Source organism: Pongo pygmaeus, chromosome 3 (genome assembly GCF_028885625.2).
Source record: "Pongo pygmaeus isolate AG05252 chromosome 3, NHGRI_mPonPyg2-v2.0_pri, whole genome shotgun sequence".
Lineage (NCBI taxonomy): Eukaryota > Metazoa > Chordata > Mammalia > Primates > Hominidae > Pongo > Pongo pygmaeus.
In genome coordinates, this window is record NC_072376.2 from 137,284,823 (window position 1) to 137,300,729 (window position 15,907).

The 15,907-nt window shown below is 33.5% G+C and overlaps 1 protein-coding gene across 1 annotated transcript in view; it reads right to left on the reverse strand.

The window, feature by feature from the left end:
• Window positions 1-1,432: 1,432 nt before the first annotated feature.
• ANKRD50 (ankyrin repeat domain containing 50) overlaps window positions 1,433-15,907 on the reverse strand; it is a 47,682-nt gene continuing 33,207 nt past the window's right edge. Inside the window, exons 3-5 of the mRNA XM_054485666.2 lie at window positions 15,572-15,801; window positions 5,897-9,447; window positions 1,433-4,424 (exon numbers count right to left, since the gene is read on the reverse strand). Coding sequence (XP_054341641.1) covers window positions 5,900-9,447; window positions 15,572-15,801 — 3,778 coding nt within the window. The 3' untranslated portion in view covers window positions 1,433-4,424; window positions 5,897-5,899. The remainder of the gene's footprint in view (window positions 4,425-5,896; window positions 9,448-15,571; window positions 15,802-15,907) is intronic.

Consider the following 15,907-nt stretch of genomic DNA (forward strand, 5'->3'; position numbering starts at 1 on the left):
GGAAAATAAGATTAGCACAAATATTTGCACAATAAATGAATTTTTCCCAGAAATTCTACAACATAATCCTCAGGGTGTATCTCATCACTACTACATTCAGCTCTTCCTATCTGTGGATTCCGCATCTACAGATTCTCCCAATCACGGATGGAAAATACAATATTGGAGAGATGCAGAATCTGTAAATACAAGAGGCCAACTGTGGGACTTGAGCATACAAAGATTTTAGTACCCACCTGGGTTCCTGGAACCAATCCACCCAGGATACAGTGGGACGACTGTAGTTGTAATCCTTCCAACTGCTAGGGCAAAGGAGTGAAAACATTAATTATCACCAAGTTCTCACAGTGTATTTCCTTGGACCATTAGCTAGAAAACTCCATGTAAGTTTATTTAGCTACCGGTCTGTTTTTAAATTCTTCTATGTATACCATACATTTGTGTTTAAACACATTGTTATATTATTAATTTTTTAGAATAAGATTTATATTAATTCAACAAATTTATAAAAAATATAACTGCAGAACACTACAATTTTCATGAAATTACAGAACAGAAGATACCTTGTTGGACTTTTTAGAAACCTCTCTTTGGAGTAATAGGATAGTCATTCATTGGTAAACATAGGGAGATTGTTTCCAGGACTCCTCTTGGATACCAAAATCCTCAGACACTCCTGTCCCTTACGAAATGGCACAGCACTTATATATAACCTACGCATATGCTCTGTATACTTTAAATCATCTCTAGATTACTTACAATACCTAATACAATGCCTACACGTCACTTCATTCAGGTGGACACAGGTAGTACTTGGCACATAGCAAATTTGTTTTTCAGAACTTTAGAATTTTTTTTCCGAATATTTTATCTGAGATTGGTTGCATCCAGGGATGTGGAACCCACAGATTCAAAAAGCCATTTGTGTGTGTGTATACATACAGCATGTGTATGCTGTGTTCTGGTGGGCAAAGAGGTCATGAAGAAGTGACGCAAGTTTACTGAGTGAAGAAACACAAATTTTATTTAGAAAATGAATGACCATGTTTGCAATAAACTCCCAAAATATCCACCATAAGATGGCCATAATATTCTGATGATCAAGGAGCACACATATACAAAATTTATTGGATTACTGCAATTCTCAGAGGCACAAAACCTGACATGGTATGATATAGTATATAATCAGTCACAGGGGGGAGAAAGAACATTAAGTCCTTAAAAAGGCTTAGGAAGACATAAACACTAAATCTTTCTGTTTTTCTACCTTCCTTTGGACAGTGTTATATTTCACTTTCTTCTTTGCAAAATGTTTCCAAATTCATTCGCTCAGGATTTATTTAAGATAATAACTTAAAACAACTAACAGTTGTTTATATATATGCATATCATGCATGTTCTACTGGTTCAAGGACAAAATTAAAACAAGATCTTCTCTGTAAAGCAAATATATTTATTATGCACTTTCATATACATAGGGATTTTTTGAGTAATATCATACAAGGGATAAAATAAAACTTTTACAATGTGAAATTCAACGTACATTTTAGGCTATTTACATACCTCAAACCAAGGGAAAAATAAAAAGAAAGCATTTGCTTGCAACTACATTTGCTGAGAAGTGTAAATGGAGGACATTAAGCAAAACAAATATTTGCATAGCCAAAACAATATTGAGAAAAGTATTCCAGTGAGGGTGGGGGTGAAAACAAAGAACAAAAATTATTGGCTGTACTTTGCAGTATGCACTGATTTCAGGTCATTTTTCCTTCCAAAACCTTTCTTAGAAACATTCAGACTTTTATTTCATTACTGTATTTTTATCACTTTCCTTATTATAAACTCATGATATTTAGGGAATAGACACAGACGGAATGTTATAAAAATGTTATAAGCACATGCCATCATAGTTGTGTAGTGGCAACAGCTGATTTATAAAATTTAAAGATTTTAATTTCAAAAATATCTATTGAGTTTTATATTTGGAGGACAATTTTTACTTTTTAATGAAGCAGAAGCCATTTTCATTTATAGTATTAAATCCCCCACAGAAACAAATAAGCAAGGCAGGGCATCTCCAGCACCCATCCTATCATCCTTATCCTAACTCAAAGTCATTTATGTTCTATTCCAAAACATAATTTATATAAAAACATCCCGAGGAATACTTACTTTTGAAAATCGTATTTTTCCAATAGGTTCTCTTCCTACCAATTGCTTCAAGTGTATATAGTATGGATATGAAAACAGTTAGCTCTTTGAAAAACATAAATCCCTTATGCAATGTCATATCTTCGCCCTTAGGACACAAGGTGCAATTTTGTAAAAACAATAAAATTAAATAAATACAATTTCAATAATTCAAAGTTAATAGAAAAACTGGCAGCTTTCAGGGTTCTCTTTCTAAAGAAAAATACATGTAATAGAAATTAGAGCTTCATCCTCTACAGTAATGTAAATGTACTGTATTTGAGATATGAGTAAAGTTGGTTCTAATAATATTATGTGTTCATATTTATTAATAGACTCATTAACACTTTTAAGGCTACTTTGCAAGAGTCCTATTAAGTGTATTTAATAAATGTCCCATAGGGACAAGAATTCAATACTTGAAACATTCACATTTGAGTTATTAATATTGCCATGTCACCTTAATATCAATTGAACTTATCAACTTATCTCGTAGTCCTCACTATGACTTATAGATGACAGACAAAATGAGTTTTGCTGACTTTAAAAAATAAAAGCAAGAAAAGCCTTACAATAAGATTCAAGTGAAACATTTATCATAATTATACATTTATATTTCCACGAACAATGTATCACATGTGTCCTTCATATATGAAGATGACATTACTGACCTTTGTTATTAGGACATATTCTAAAGATTTTGTTCTAGAAGTAGCAATGGTTTTGTGCTGAATCTCCAAATTCTCTTTCCTCATTCCTCCTTATCAACAATACATGAAAAGAACAGAATTTCTGGGTTCTATAAGATTAACAGGCCCATTCTAAGATCAAATCCACAACCTTGGCTTCTAAACTGTTATGACAACTTTTCCAGACATATAAACGACCCATCTAAGCTACAGCTCCACTGATCTAAGAGTAAGGAAACTAAGACTGTGGGTCACATGCTCATTTCAACCAATTTTACCTTCCTTGTCATGAATTTCTCTCTTAACCCTGGCATCCAGCCCTCCTGCATGCAATTGTACAAAGAAGAAAACAGGAAAGAGTATGAGGATAGAAAAGTGCAAATCCATCACTATCAAGTAACAATAAAAAGTACACATGTGCTATGATTGACAGGTGAGTGGTGTCATCTGTGAAGGACAGCACATTTTATATTCATCCAGAATATTCATCCAACCAAACCATTAAAATTAATCCAATTGATTTTGAGTGGGGCTATTTTGGTCATGCAGCAATTTACAAAATAGAAACCGCTGAGAGAGAAGCCAGCAAAATTAATTTATTTAGCCAGGAGGAAGAGGTCAGTTTAGTCAATGAATTATTCAGGGATCAAAAATCTACCCTTAGATAGACAGGTGCATTTCCCTCTGCACACACATGTGACTGAGGCATGGCTTTGTCCCTGAGAATTTTCATGCCTCAGGAATGATAGTCTGTCTTCTTAGAGGTGGAATGACAAAGTGAATGGAAGGTGAAATTGTATCCCAGCGGATGAAATAGGACTTTGTTCTGCCTACAGACCGGTTGGTTGATTGTTCTGACATGTTTAGCGAGAGATGAGAAGAATCCTACTGGGAAAATCCAGATTTAAACTACTTAAAGCAGCTCCCTAAACTACTATAGAATATTTTTTTTTTAACTGCCAAGAAATCATTTTTTCATTTCAATGTGATATTTATACAGAAACTGATTTTTATCCAATGCTGAAGGTGTAGTGAACATAGAACAGTTGCAAGATTTGTTTTATTGAGCAACATCTTTAAAGATACAAGAAACAGGCCATACACTACAATGCAATGTGACTGAAACAGTATGTTTAAGTTTCTTTTGCCACAAAAAGAAAAAAAAATAAATACAAGGAACACTGCCTTTTCATATATATTTGATTATGGCACATGCACTTTTTAAAATCAAATCTTAACTTAAAATACTCAAATTTTCTTTTCAGCTTTTATCAGGGAACTGCAGTATGTATCTGCATTTTTAAAAAGTGCTTATTCCTGTGTAGTGAATACAAAGCACACAAAATGAAATTTTTTAAGCACAGAGGGTTACATTGAGAAGGCAGCCTTACTATTTAGGCACATTACAGTAATTAAGGTAACTGTACTGCAGAGATCACATTCTTCATTTTTATTGTTTTTTCAGCAAATCAACAGGCATATGCTTCCATTCAGTAGCTGAAGAACCACTCCATCACAATGTCTTCTGTTTCACAGAATACGAAACTAATGCAAAAGTTAAAAAAAATAATTAATTTCTACATTGTATTATATAGCTACATATCATTTTAAAACTTTATATAATACATTTACCTCTATATATCTTTATCTATATATTTACCATGCAAAGCACAAAGCAGACTTAACTATTATTTAACTTATAAGCCACTTTTTAAATTCCACAAAATGTTTACCTTAATTCTGGTGTTTCATTTTTAATATGTATTTATACTTTGCCTTTTAAACAGATATCATGAGAGTTGAAAGGGTGCACCATCAGAACTAATTATTCTAAAAACAAATTGCATTTGAGGACTGAATTAACTACTTTATTCAAATTATTTTTGAATGACATTTGACTGGTCACCCCTAGATTCACATTGAAGGCTGTTTATTATTAGAAGATATGAGGAATTTATCTATAATAGTGTTTCACCTATTATATCCCTAAAATATATTTACAAAGACAGAAGCAGCAAAAAGGAAAGAGTATATATAATTTTGTTAGAGGAAGAAAAATCATTAAGCAAAGTGGGATAAATATAGCTGCAGTGTAAGCTAGGAAAGACCCCTAATAAAATCTTCAGATTTATCTCCAATATAGGAAATGTGCTTCTGAAAAACTATCTAAAATATAAAACTTACATACCTATTTTCCCACTAACATCCCCTATATCATTAATGAAGTATCCTTTGTCACAGGGAGGAGAAAAAAATATTTTTATTTAACAAATATGACTATTTTATCTAGGTATAAAGTGCCCTAAATACCAATATTGCAAAAACATCTATTTACCATTTTTCATGTCTATGCCTTATGTGTGAAAACATTACTTGGAAGAGTCTCAAGAGATCTGTCATCATAAAACTACCTTCTACTAAGTTTTTGACTTCTTTCTGAGTGAAAAGGAATGAAATTAATATTTACTATCCACTATGTGCTACAGACATTATTGCACTCAAACCAAAAAGATGAGTTTGAAACAGCCTCTCCGTCTGACACCACCAAAATTCTTTTAAAAGGAGGACACAACTGAATAGGAAAGAATTCTTAATCTGGAATCCATAAGTAGTATATTCATTCATTCATTAGTACATTCACTTATTCAACAAATTTTTACTGGGAAACTACCAAAGGTCCAAGCACTATTCCAAGTACATGAAATACAGTAGTGAACAGATAGAAAACCCTACCCTCACAAAGGTTGTATTTTTACTTCAGAGGAGAAAAATAATAAAGAAAACATCTGAAGTATTTTAAATAGTAAGTGCTTTGGATAACATACTGCAGGCAACGGGGAAAGGAGTGCTAGAGGCAGGAGAATTCTGATGTAAAGGGGTGATGAGGCAGGTCTGGCCCAGATGACATCTGAGTAGAGATTAACTGAGGGAATTGGCCTTGTGATCAGGGAAAAGAGCATTCCAAGTAGAGGGAACTATACTTTTGTTTTTTACTCTTTATGTTGACAAAATATTACCTTTTATAATGGTGTTTCCTTTTTATAGTTGAAGCTAGGGTCAGAACCTTCAATCTGAAGCTTCAGAGCTTGTTTAAGGCTTAATTCTGTCTCTGAGGAAGGGTATCCCTCCAACACTTCCTGATGCCCTCTATCTTGCATTGTTCGTGGGACTGAAACCCTACCAAGAAAAACCTGGTTGCTCTGAAGATGGTAATTTGGATTTGTCATTATTCCATTTCTCTTCTTCTGTTCCCCACTTTGTTGGTGAATAAGAAACTGCTGTTGAGATCGACCAATTTCCTGCTGAGCTGAAGGTATCACAATTTTGCATTGAGATTCTGCTGGCATTTGTTTAGGTGGTGCAGCAGTCCCGGATTTGGCTATAGGTCCTCTTCTATCAAACTGAGTCATTTCATATTCTAAAACCTTTGGCTGTGAAGAATTACTTTGTTTCACTTTTTTCCCAGCTGATCCAGACTTGGCAGAATTTTCTGATTTCCCCCCTTTATTTGCTTTAGTTGACTTCAAACTGGGCTTTACTTGACTCCACTCAAATTCACTACTTGGTGAATTATGACTCTGTCCTAAGGACTGTGTTGTGGAAGATGGGGAAACAATTGACTGTCGACTTCTACTGCGTGGCAATGAATGCTGCTGAATTTGTTCTGTAAATGACAAGTTATGAAAGCTATCAATTGGCACTGTTTGAGCCGTTGCTGTAGATGAAGTAGTTCTCAAAGATGAATTTTTTGAGCTTTTCAGGGAATTATTTGACAGTGATGACTTCTGCCGGTCAACTGTAGAATCTGGAGATTCTGAAGGAGAACTAAAAGCATGAGCAGGCCCATTAGGTAAACCACGTAACGAAGGCTGCATATCCCCTCCACCAGTACTACCAGAGCTATTTGATTTAATTGTTAATGACTGCATTTTTGAAGACACTGACTGTAGAGGTTTTTGCTCCATTGTGTGAACAGGAGATGGGGAACAGCCATTCAAACTAGATGCACCATATTTTTCTAATAATTTAATTATCTGAGAATGTCCATTTTTGGCTGCAACACGCATAGCAGTGCGTCCAAATTGATCAGCATGGTTTGGATCAGCACCATGCTCTAATAAGACCTGCACAACATCAATGTGCCCTTCCTGGGCTGCAATACAGAGTGCAGTTGCACCTTGGTTACATGTATGGTCAACTACAGCACCATGCTCAATCAGAAGCTGAACCACTTTTACATGGCCCTGCCAGGCTGCAGACTGCAAAGCAGAGCGCTTTTCATTGTCTCCAGCATTGACGTCAGCATGATATGCTATCAGGACTTGCACCATTTCCATATGGCCTTGCCAACAAGACACATGAAGTGCTGTCCTTCCTTCAGCATCACTTGCTTCTACGTTTGCACCATTTTCTAAAAAATATTCGGCCATTGTAAGCTGATTTTCTAAGGCCAAGATATAAAGTGTGGGCCGACCATCAGCATCTTTGCAGTTAACATCAGCACCATGGCTAAAAAGCAATTCAACAATGTCCCTGTGCCCTTCTAATGCAGCAACCCGCAGTGCGTTTCTTCCATCATAACCTCTTTGATCAATGTTCGATTTGTTTTCCAGTAATATTTGAACACAATCATAATGACCCTCTTGTGAAGCTAATATGAAAGGGATTCGTCCATCATTGTCAATCTCATTTGTTCTAGCACCTTGTTCAATAAGTGCTTCACATATTAATCTGTGCCCTTCAAAAGCTGCCATGTGCAAAGGTGTCCATCCAGCATCATCTCTGTGATTTTCATCTAACCCTCTATCCAGTAGAGTACGTACCACCTCAACATTTCCTTGTGCTGAAGCTATACTGAGGACTGTCCTACCTTCACTATCAATACTATCCACAGCTGCACCCCAAAACAAAAGTGTATTTACAACTGATGCATGACCCATAGAAGCTGCTGCTAAGAGGGGTGTACGACCATTGTTATCTGTGTGATCTACATCTGCCCCCCCTTCTAGAAGCAAGTCAACCACATCAACATGTCCTTCATAGGCAGCTACCAGCAGTGGAGTCATGCCATCTTTATCACAATGATCTACTTCAGCACCTCGATCAATTAAAAGGCTAACAACTGATGCGTGCCCTTTACTTGCAGGCACACAAAGTGCAGCTACAGAGAGTGCAGTCCTGCCATCAACATCCTCATGATTTACTTCTGCTCCATGGTCCAGCAGGTGTTCCACAATCTCTCTATGTCCCATGTATGCTGCTGCTATCAAAGCAGTTCTACCTTCATTATCAGCTTTGTTCACCTCAGCGCCATGTTGTAGCAAATTCAGTACAATATCCTCGTGTCCTCCCCATGCTGCTGCTCTCAAAGCTGTTCGGCTATCAGCATCTGCACAATCCACTTTTACGCCAGCATAAAGTAGTGCAGAAACTACCTCAGTATGGCCACCCCAAGCAGCAGATCTTAATGCTGTCCAACCATCTTGATCAGTATGATTAATATTTGCTCCACACCCAATCAAACAATTAACCACCTTGGTATGTCCTTGTCTAGCCGCTAGGGTAAGTGGTGTATGTCCATGAGCATCTTCTATCTCTAAATCTGCTCCCCTAGAGACAAGTAAATTGACTACATCAAGACTGCCACTATATGCGGCATTAGCCAATAATGTTCTCCCATTTGAATCACACTGATTTACTGAGGCTCCATTATCTAATAATGTCCGAATGGAATCCTCTCTTTCTAAGGCCTGTCGAACTATGCATGATGTGCGATCGTCTTCACTGTTGACATGAGCCCCAGCTTTAACCAATAACTGTAGCACTTCTTGTTCCTTTGGTATTAAAGTAGAAAGGGAATCTCTGACAGGTGTACCATTCCATATCATCCACAGAGCTAACTCCGCTGTCTCTAACTGTAAGTTTGAGTTAATTAAGTGCAATGCAAATTCTTGTGCTTCCAATGGTGTTAAATTCTTGGCTTGACAGGTATAACTCATAGCCAACATTCTGTGTCCTTCTGCTGCATTACATAAATACTTCTGAGTACAGTGTTTCACATCCAGAAGCCACTCTGCAAAACTATAATGAAACAGTATTTTTGTATTTCCTAGTCCATCAACAAGAAGTTTGGAGAGGACATCTAACTTGCGTTGAAAATCTTCCAAAGTTAACGACATGTTTTTGGTCCATACTGCATGGTATAATTCCGTTATGGTCAAAGGTCGGCAGGCTGCAAGAATCACATTCAAAATAGGCTGAACCTTTGCAAACTGTTTTCTTACAAAAAGTCTTTGGCACAGCCAGAGATATAAACCATTTAGAGTTCCTGGGATGTCACGAATTTCTCTTAACATAATAAAATTTTCTACAACTCCATCTAAAACTCGTTCTAGGTAAAGAAAGCATCCACTGCTTTTAATGTGCAGTTGATTTAACATCTCTGCAGTTTCTTTTGTGAGGTGTTGTCGCAAAGCTTCTTCTTGATCTAAACGATGAAGAATGTACTGCTGAACATCCTTGACAATATATGCCTTCCGAAGGTCATCTAAACTTATTTTTCGAAAACCTAAAGAAGAGATAAAAAAGTAGATGTCATCAGTTGAAAAGGATTATAGAAGTTACCATATCTTCAAAGAGAATGTCTTCAACATATAATAAACAAATCAATTAATAAATTAATACTAATAAGCAGATCAATTAATACCTATTAGTATGTAAATCAGTTTTCTTTTCTTTCTGCAAAAACACACTGATGGCAGAAAAATTTCATTTTCCTACCTACAAATTGAACTACTTATTCCTTTAGTAGCTTGGTGCCTCTCTCAACTCCACTGTAATAGATACTAATTAAGAAGCAGACAGTCTTACATAACCATAAAAGTACCCAGTTAACATCATCTGAACTCCCAAGTGATCAGGAAAAAAAAGTTGCAGGAGACATAACAAGTAAGGTTTCTTTTTACAAAATCTTTTCCATATAAATAATTTATATATTTTCACCTATACACTTGAATATACTCTAGCCTTAATTATGTGACTGAATATTTACATCCAATTAGAATATCCAGTCATTGTCTTTAAACTACATTACTGTACATTTTATCAAATTAAAATAACTAAATCTCAGACCATCAATAAATAGCTTGAACCAATTAAGATCCAACTTTTTGGCTAAATTATGGTCAAAAAACTTCAGCACTGTAAAATAAATAATAAGATTTAAACCAACCTAAAAATATACTAGCTATAGCTATTTTAAACACATTTTAAGTTCTTTAAAGGAAGGCATAATTTCACTATCTAAAGGCAGATGACATCATGATATACAGATACGAACTTATTAGACAACTGTGTATTCATCTTACAGAACAAAAAACTGCTAAGTGAATGAACTTACCAAGTCTCTAACATGACCAGATTTGCATTTTGAAGGAATATTCTAACATCTAAAGAAGAACTGGAGCAAGTCAAGACTAAAGGAAAAACGATTTTTAAAGAGGCTGTGATACACTCTAGATGAAAATCACTATGAGCCTGAACAGCCATGGTGGTGGCAGCAGTTGCAGCAGCAGCAAAAATAATGTGATGGACTTGGGAATTTTTAATAAGAGCTAGATTATATAGTGTTTGGTGAATGTGGAGGAGTAAAGAGAGAAGGACGAGTCAAAGCTGACATTAACTTGTGGCTCTGCCAACAGGACTGAAAAAGAGACCACTGAAGGACAAATAATAGGTTTGGAGAAAAAGCTGATGAACTCAATTTTGTAATACTAAGCTTTAAGTATGTAGACAAAATGGACAGTTATTGAAAAATTAAAAACAACCTACCAAGAATAAAATATGAATAACAGTTGTCCTAATATAGCCCTTTGTATATAGATTTATATAGCCCTAAATCTATATAAAAATAGAATCTAATTTTACATATATATGTATACACATACAATTGATTATTAAATCCTCAACAGAAATAATTTCAAAAGATAAATTTCAATTGTGAAAAAGTCACTGCTCATCTAAGAAGGGTTTAAAACATACCTAGAAATTTACAGCAATCTATATTTACCAGTGATGTGAGATGATTTGCCTCCAAATCTTTTTCTGTGTGTCCATTTGCTTTTGGCTTTATCAATTCACTTTAAAATTAAAGTTAGATAAGGGAAATACCTAGTACATTGCTAATAAAATAAGTTACTTAAGAAATAATACTATTTTACATTATATAGGGTTTTAAAGTTTCTGAAGCAATGTAATACTTTACATTACTTTAATGTAATACTTTATATTACATTACTTGATTTACATGAAAGATCATATAATACATTATGAATAAATATCTAAAATTTAAACCTAATTAACTAAGATGTCATGATTGGAACTTGAGATTATTAAGACAGAAACTCCACAGTAACAGGTAGGGTTCTACAGAAAGGAATAAAGGAGAGCAACATTTATTGAGAGTCAACTAAGGCAGCAGTTTAAGTACTCATTATATATAAAACTTTCTTGTCTGTTAAGCCTGGGAGATAAATATTTCTATTTTAAAAAATGAGGAACCTAAAGCTCAGAAAGGTTAAATAAATTGCTCACAGTAACACAGCTAGAAAGTGATAAATTTTGATTGTTTTGTTTGACTTTGAAGTTTGCTCTTTTCATTAAGATAGGAACAGGAATAGAAAGCTGTGAAAGAAAACTCAAGTGTTTGACAGGGGAATAAAGAGGAGGGAGTAGGGACATAGGATTAATTCTATAAGAAAGTATAGAATTTCATAAAGAAAACTTACAGAGAATTTATAATTTAAAGAATAAATCTCCCCCCAATCTAAATATTTAATAATATGGATTTTAGATAGAAGAAATTATGTTTATTACCAATGATAGTTATAATAGTTATCTGTTCATTAAAACAGAACTAAGAATATCTATTAATCAACAACTTAAATATCTTGAGTTACGGTACTGAAAATAATTACTTTTAAAAATTATAACTTCTGACTAATACACATGTAATCCTCTTATTATGAACACACACAATATATAGCTATCAAAGCACTTTTAAACATAAGATAGGGCTGAAAAATAATCAAAACTTCTAGGGGAATAAAAACATGACTTACTGAAATGATGGACCACCTACCTCCCTATTTCTTTTCTATTCTTACTTGAATAGAAGTATTTTTCTATTCTTTTCTATTCTTACTTGAACTTTTCTATTCTTACTTGAAACATTTCTATTATTTTCTATTCTTGCTTCAATTATTTCTCAGGGTACCGCATTACGCAGTACTGGTGAAAACAGAGTGAAAGAGAAGACCTGTGCCAATATTTATAAATTGATGCTTACTGAAATTACTTATTATCATGAAGGACATATGAGGATAAGCAATACGAAAATAAAACCTAAAAATATAACAAGAAGTTTAAGCAAATGCCAGCATATTAATATACAAATAAAATATGTAGGCATTAAAATAGTCATTAAAAAGACAATATGGTGACACTGAAAGGTTTGTCAATGTTAAATTTAAAAAGCAGAAAATCAAATTGATATATAGCATGATCTCAACTAGGAAGGGAAACATATACAGAATTTAACACAACGTGTTAATAATAATTAAGCACTCTTATTATTATCTGGTATAATATTTGTGTATGTTGTCATTTAAAATATGTTCTAAATGGAGCCTGTATTACTTTCATAATCAGATAAAATAAACACATAAATAATCTTTTAAAAATCTGGGAGGGTTAATTTTTTGTGCACAAAATGTTTTGAAATAGGCTGCTATTTCTTTCAGTCCCATAACAAGGCCTAACAACGATCAGCCTATGAGAATACCCTAGTTGTAGTCAAAATTCTGCTTAGTGCCAAAGTCATTTTCATTAGATTAATCTGAAGCCCTTAATGAAAATGCTACTGGTCAGTATAGTGAATACATCAGAAAAGTTATAAAAACTGTCTTTCCAAAGGCTTAATCCTCAGATATGAGTAGGTGAAGCCAATTTAGACATAGTAAAGATCTTAATGTTACTGGCTATGATGATACACTTCCAACTTTAATTTCAAATGCATACAACTCAAAACACATACATTTCAACTTAAAACATAAGCAAAGACCAGAAAGATATGTGTAGGACATATAGAAGGAAAACTGGAAAATCTAAGGAGAAACTTGAATAAATGCACAGATATGCTATGTTTATGAGTAGAAAGAAAACATATTTTAAACAGCAAATTCTTTCTTATTTAAATTGCAATTTTATCAAAATCTTAATAATTTTTTGGTTTATATCACTGACAGTTATAATTTAAAATATGCTATTACAACCTAGAGGAACACAGGTAAAAATATATAATTTAAAATAATAATAATGATGGCAGAGAGCTGGGAAGTAATTGTGCAAGAAAATTACAAAAATTAAGCCGACATTTTATCTGCATAATAATGCTGACAGATAGTTTAGAAGAGCAGATGAATAGTTTAGAAATAGAGTAATAGTACACAGACATATCTATATGTACACACACCCAAACTTAATGTATGATGAAAAAAAATCACCAAGTAATTGTAAAGGAAGTCAATAAATTGCTGAGAAAATTTATAGTTTTACTTATTCAAGTTAGAGCTTTATTTCATACCTTTCAATAAAAAATAGTGTATATGGGCAAAATCATTAAAGGTAAAACTAAGAATACAGAATAGTAAAGGACAATATATTAGAGGTTACATATAATATACTTCAAAATAATTATTACAATTTTAAAAAGCTGAAGAAAATAGTTGCAAAGAATTAAAAAAATATCAAATAAAAGCCCTGAAAATCAGTAAGAAAATAACTTTGACTTCCCAATAAAAACATAAAGGTCAGATAGCAGAATTTCATGGAAAAAAGGCAAATTGATGAAATAGGCATAATTTCTTGTTTACAACAGTAAACAAGAAGTACAAATAAACATAATAGAGTATTTTTCACATACCACATTGACAAATTAAAGAAAGACATAATTCAATACTGGTACAAGTAAAAAGAAACCACCCAACACTTTCAGGTAGGAATATAATGATATATATCCTTTTGGAAAGCAATTTGACAATATGTATTAATAACTAGCAATATCCTTAAATTTTTACCTCAAAATTCCACATCCACCATGAACAGAGAGGTGGTCACATGTTTATATACAGCCCAACAATTTAAATAATTAATATCCCAAAAAAAGAAGTAAAATTAACTGGAGTTCAAAATGTACATACTCTATAATCCAGCAATTACAAGTCTAGATTTATAACGTAAACCTTCAGCACATGTGCACAAGAATACGTGAACAAATATGTTCATGAAGCATTTTTTGTAACAGCAAAAAACTGAAAATGATCTAAATGTCCATGAACAGGATAATGGAAAAATAAAAAGAGATTTATTGATGGGAAGGAGTACTATCTACCAATTAAAACCAATGAAATGGATTTATAATGAATATGGCTCAAAAATATTGTTGGCTAAAAAAAGAGAATCAAATAATAAGAATAATAGCAATTATATATTTCTGAAGCACTTACTATGTATTAGGCATTGTCCTAAGTGCTTCATATGTAATTTGTCATTTAACCTTACAAAAATCCTATAAGAAAAGTAATATTATAATCCCCATTTCATAGATAAGGAAACAGAGGCACAGAGAATATAAATTGTGTAAAGTCACATGGCTAGTGAGTGGTAAAAGCTCAGATGGCGTACGGAGTGTTTCATTTCTGTAAACTATAAACATACATAATATAAAATATGAGCTGAAAGCATATAAAGTAAGTCAATAATACTGGTTTTCTCTAATGAGGAAAAGAAAGCAACGGTGACACAGACCAAAAGGGGCTTCTACTGTATCTATGCCTGTCATACTAAATGCTATGTTAAGTGTTAGCTACTGTCATTTAAATTACTAAACTTTTACCAACTATATTTTTATCAATAACAACAAGAAAGAATGCCATATGTGGAAACCAAAAGTGCTGCCTTTAGTAACAAGGGAATTGAAGAGAGACAACCTGATAGAAGGAATAAAGCCGCTTACAGAAAATTATTTTAACAAACTAACAAGAGTTCAACATACTGTAAAATGTACAGAAGTACTCAAAAGTTATATGGCTAATTAACCATTAATTTAATTAATATCTCTCCAATTACACTATATATCCTGTGATAGGTAATTGTTTTACACTTCTTTTATTTCCCACAAGACAAAGAGGAGTGTGTTAATCTAATAGGAGTAACCACAACTTTATTATGGTAGTAAATAAAGAAAAGTAAAAAAAGTAAGAGAAAGAAAAAAAAAAACTCTGACAGTGTGCTTTTATATATTATATAGACTGTAATCTCAAACATCAGAAAAAAGTTTAAATTGATCATGATACAACAACATAATAAATGCAGCTCCAAGATGTATAGCAGCAAATATGGCAGAGATACTCCTGTTACTAAAGCACTTAGGAAAAGAATCTTGAAAAAAAGGTAATGTTTAAATGATCTTAAAAACATGCTAAGGCTTTTTTATATAAATTTCAAAAGGCACAGTTGAGAATAGCTGATGGAGCAAATGCAACATGCAGATCTTCAACTGCATACTTTTTCCTCTAAGAAACTAGTTCATTAATGAAAAGCATTTGAGGATGGCAATAAGTAATTATGCTTACCAGTAAACATTTTAGTAACAGCCTTACTCTGCTTTCGGGCAGAACAGAGAAGCAATAGCCATGGTGGAAAGAACTCATGGTGACCAGCTAAAAGTGCTGCAACAGTCCCAGATAAGCTGGTAGACGTTTGTTCACCTTCAGTAATGTTACACCCTTCATCAACAGAATCAACAAGCAGGTATAGGCTTTGCTGGGGAGGCTTCATTCCCAGAAGAGGGAGTAGAACACACCTGTAAAACACATACACATGAGCATTTTGAATGTTAAGTGGCTATGATGTTAAGATTTATTATTCAAACATTAGAGTATTAATTATAAATTAATAATAAAATAAGG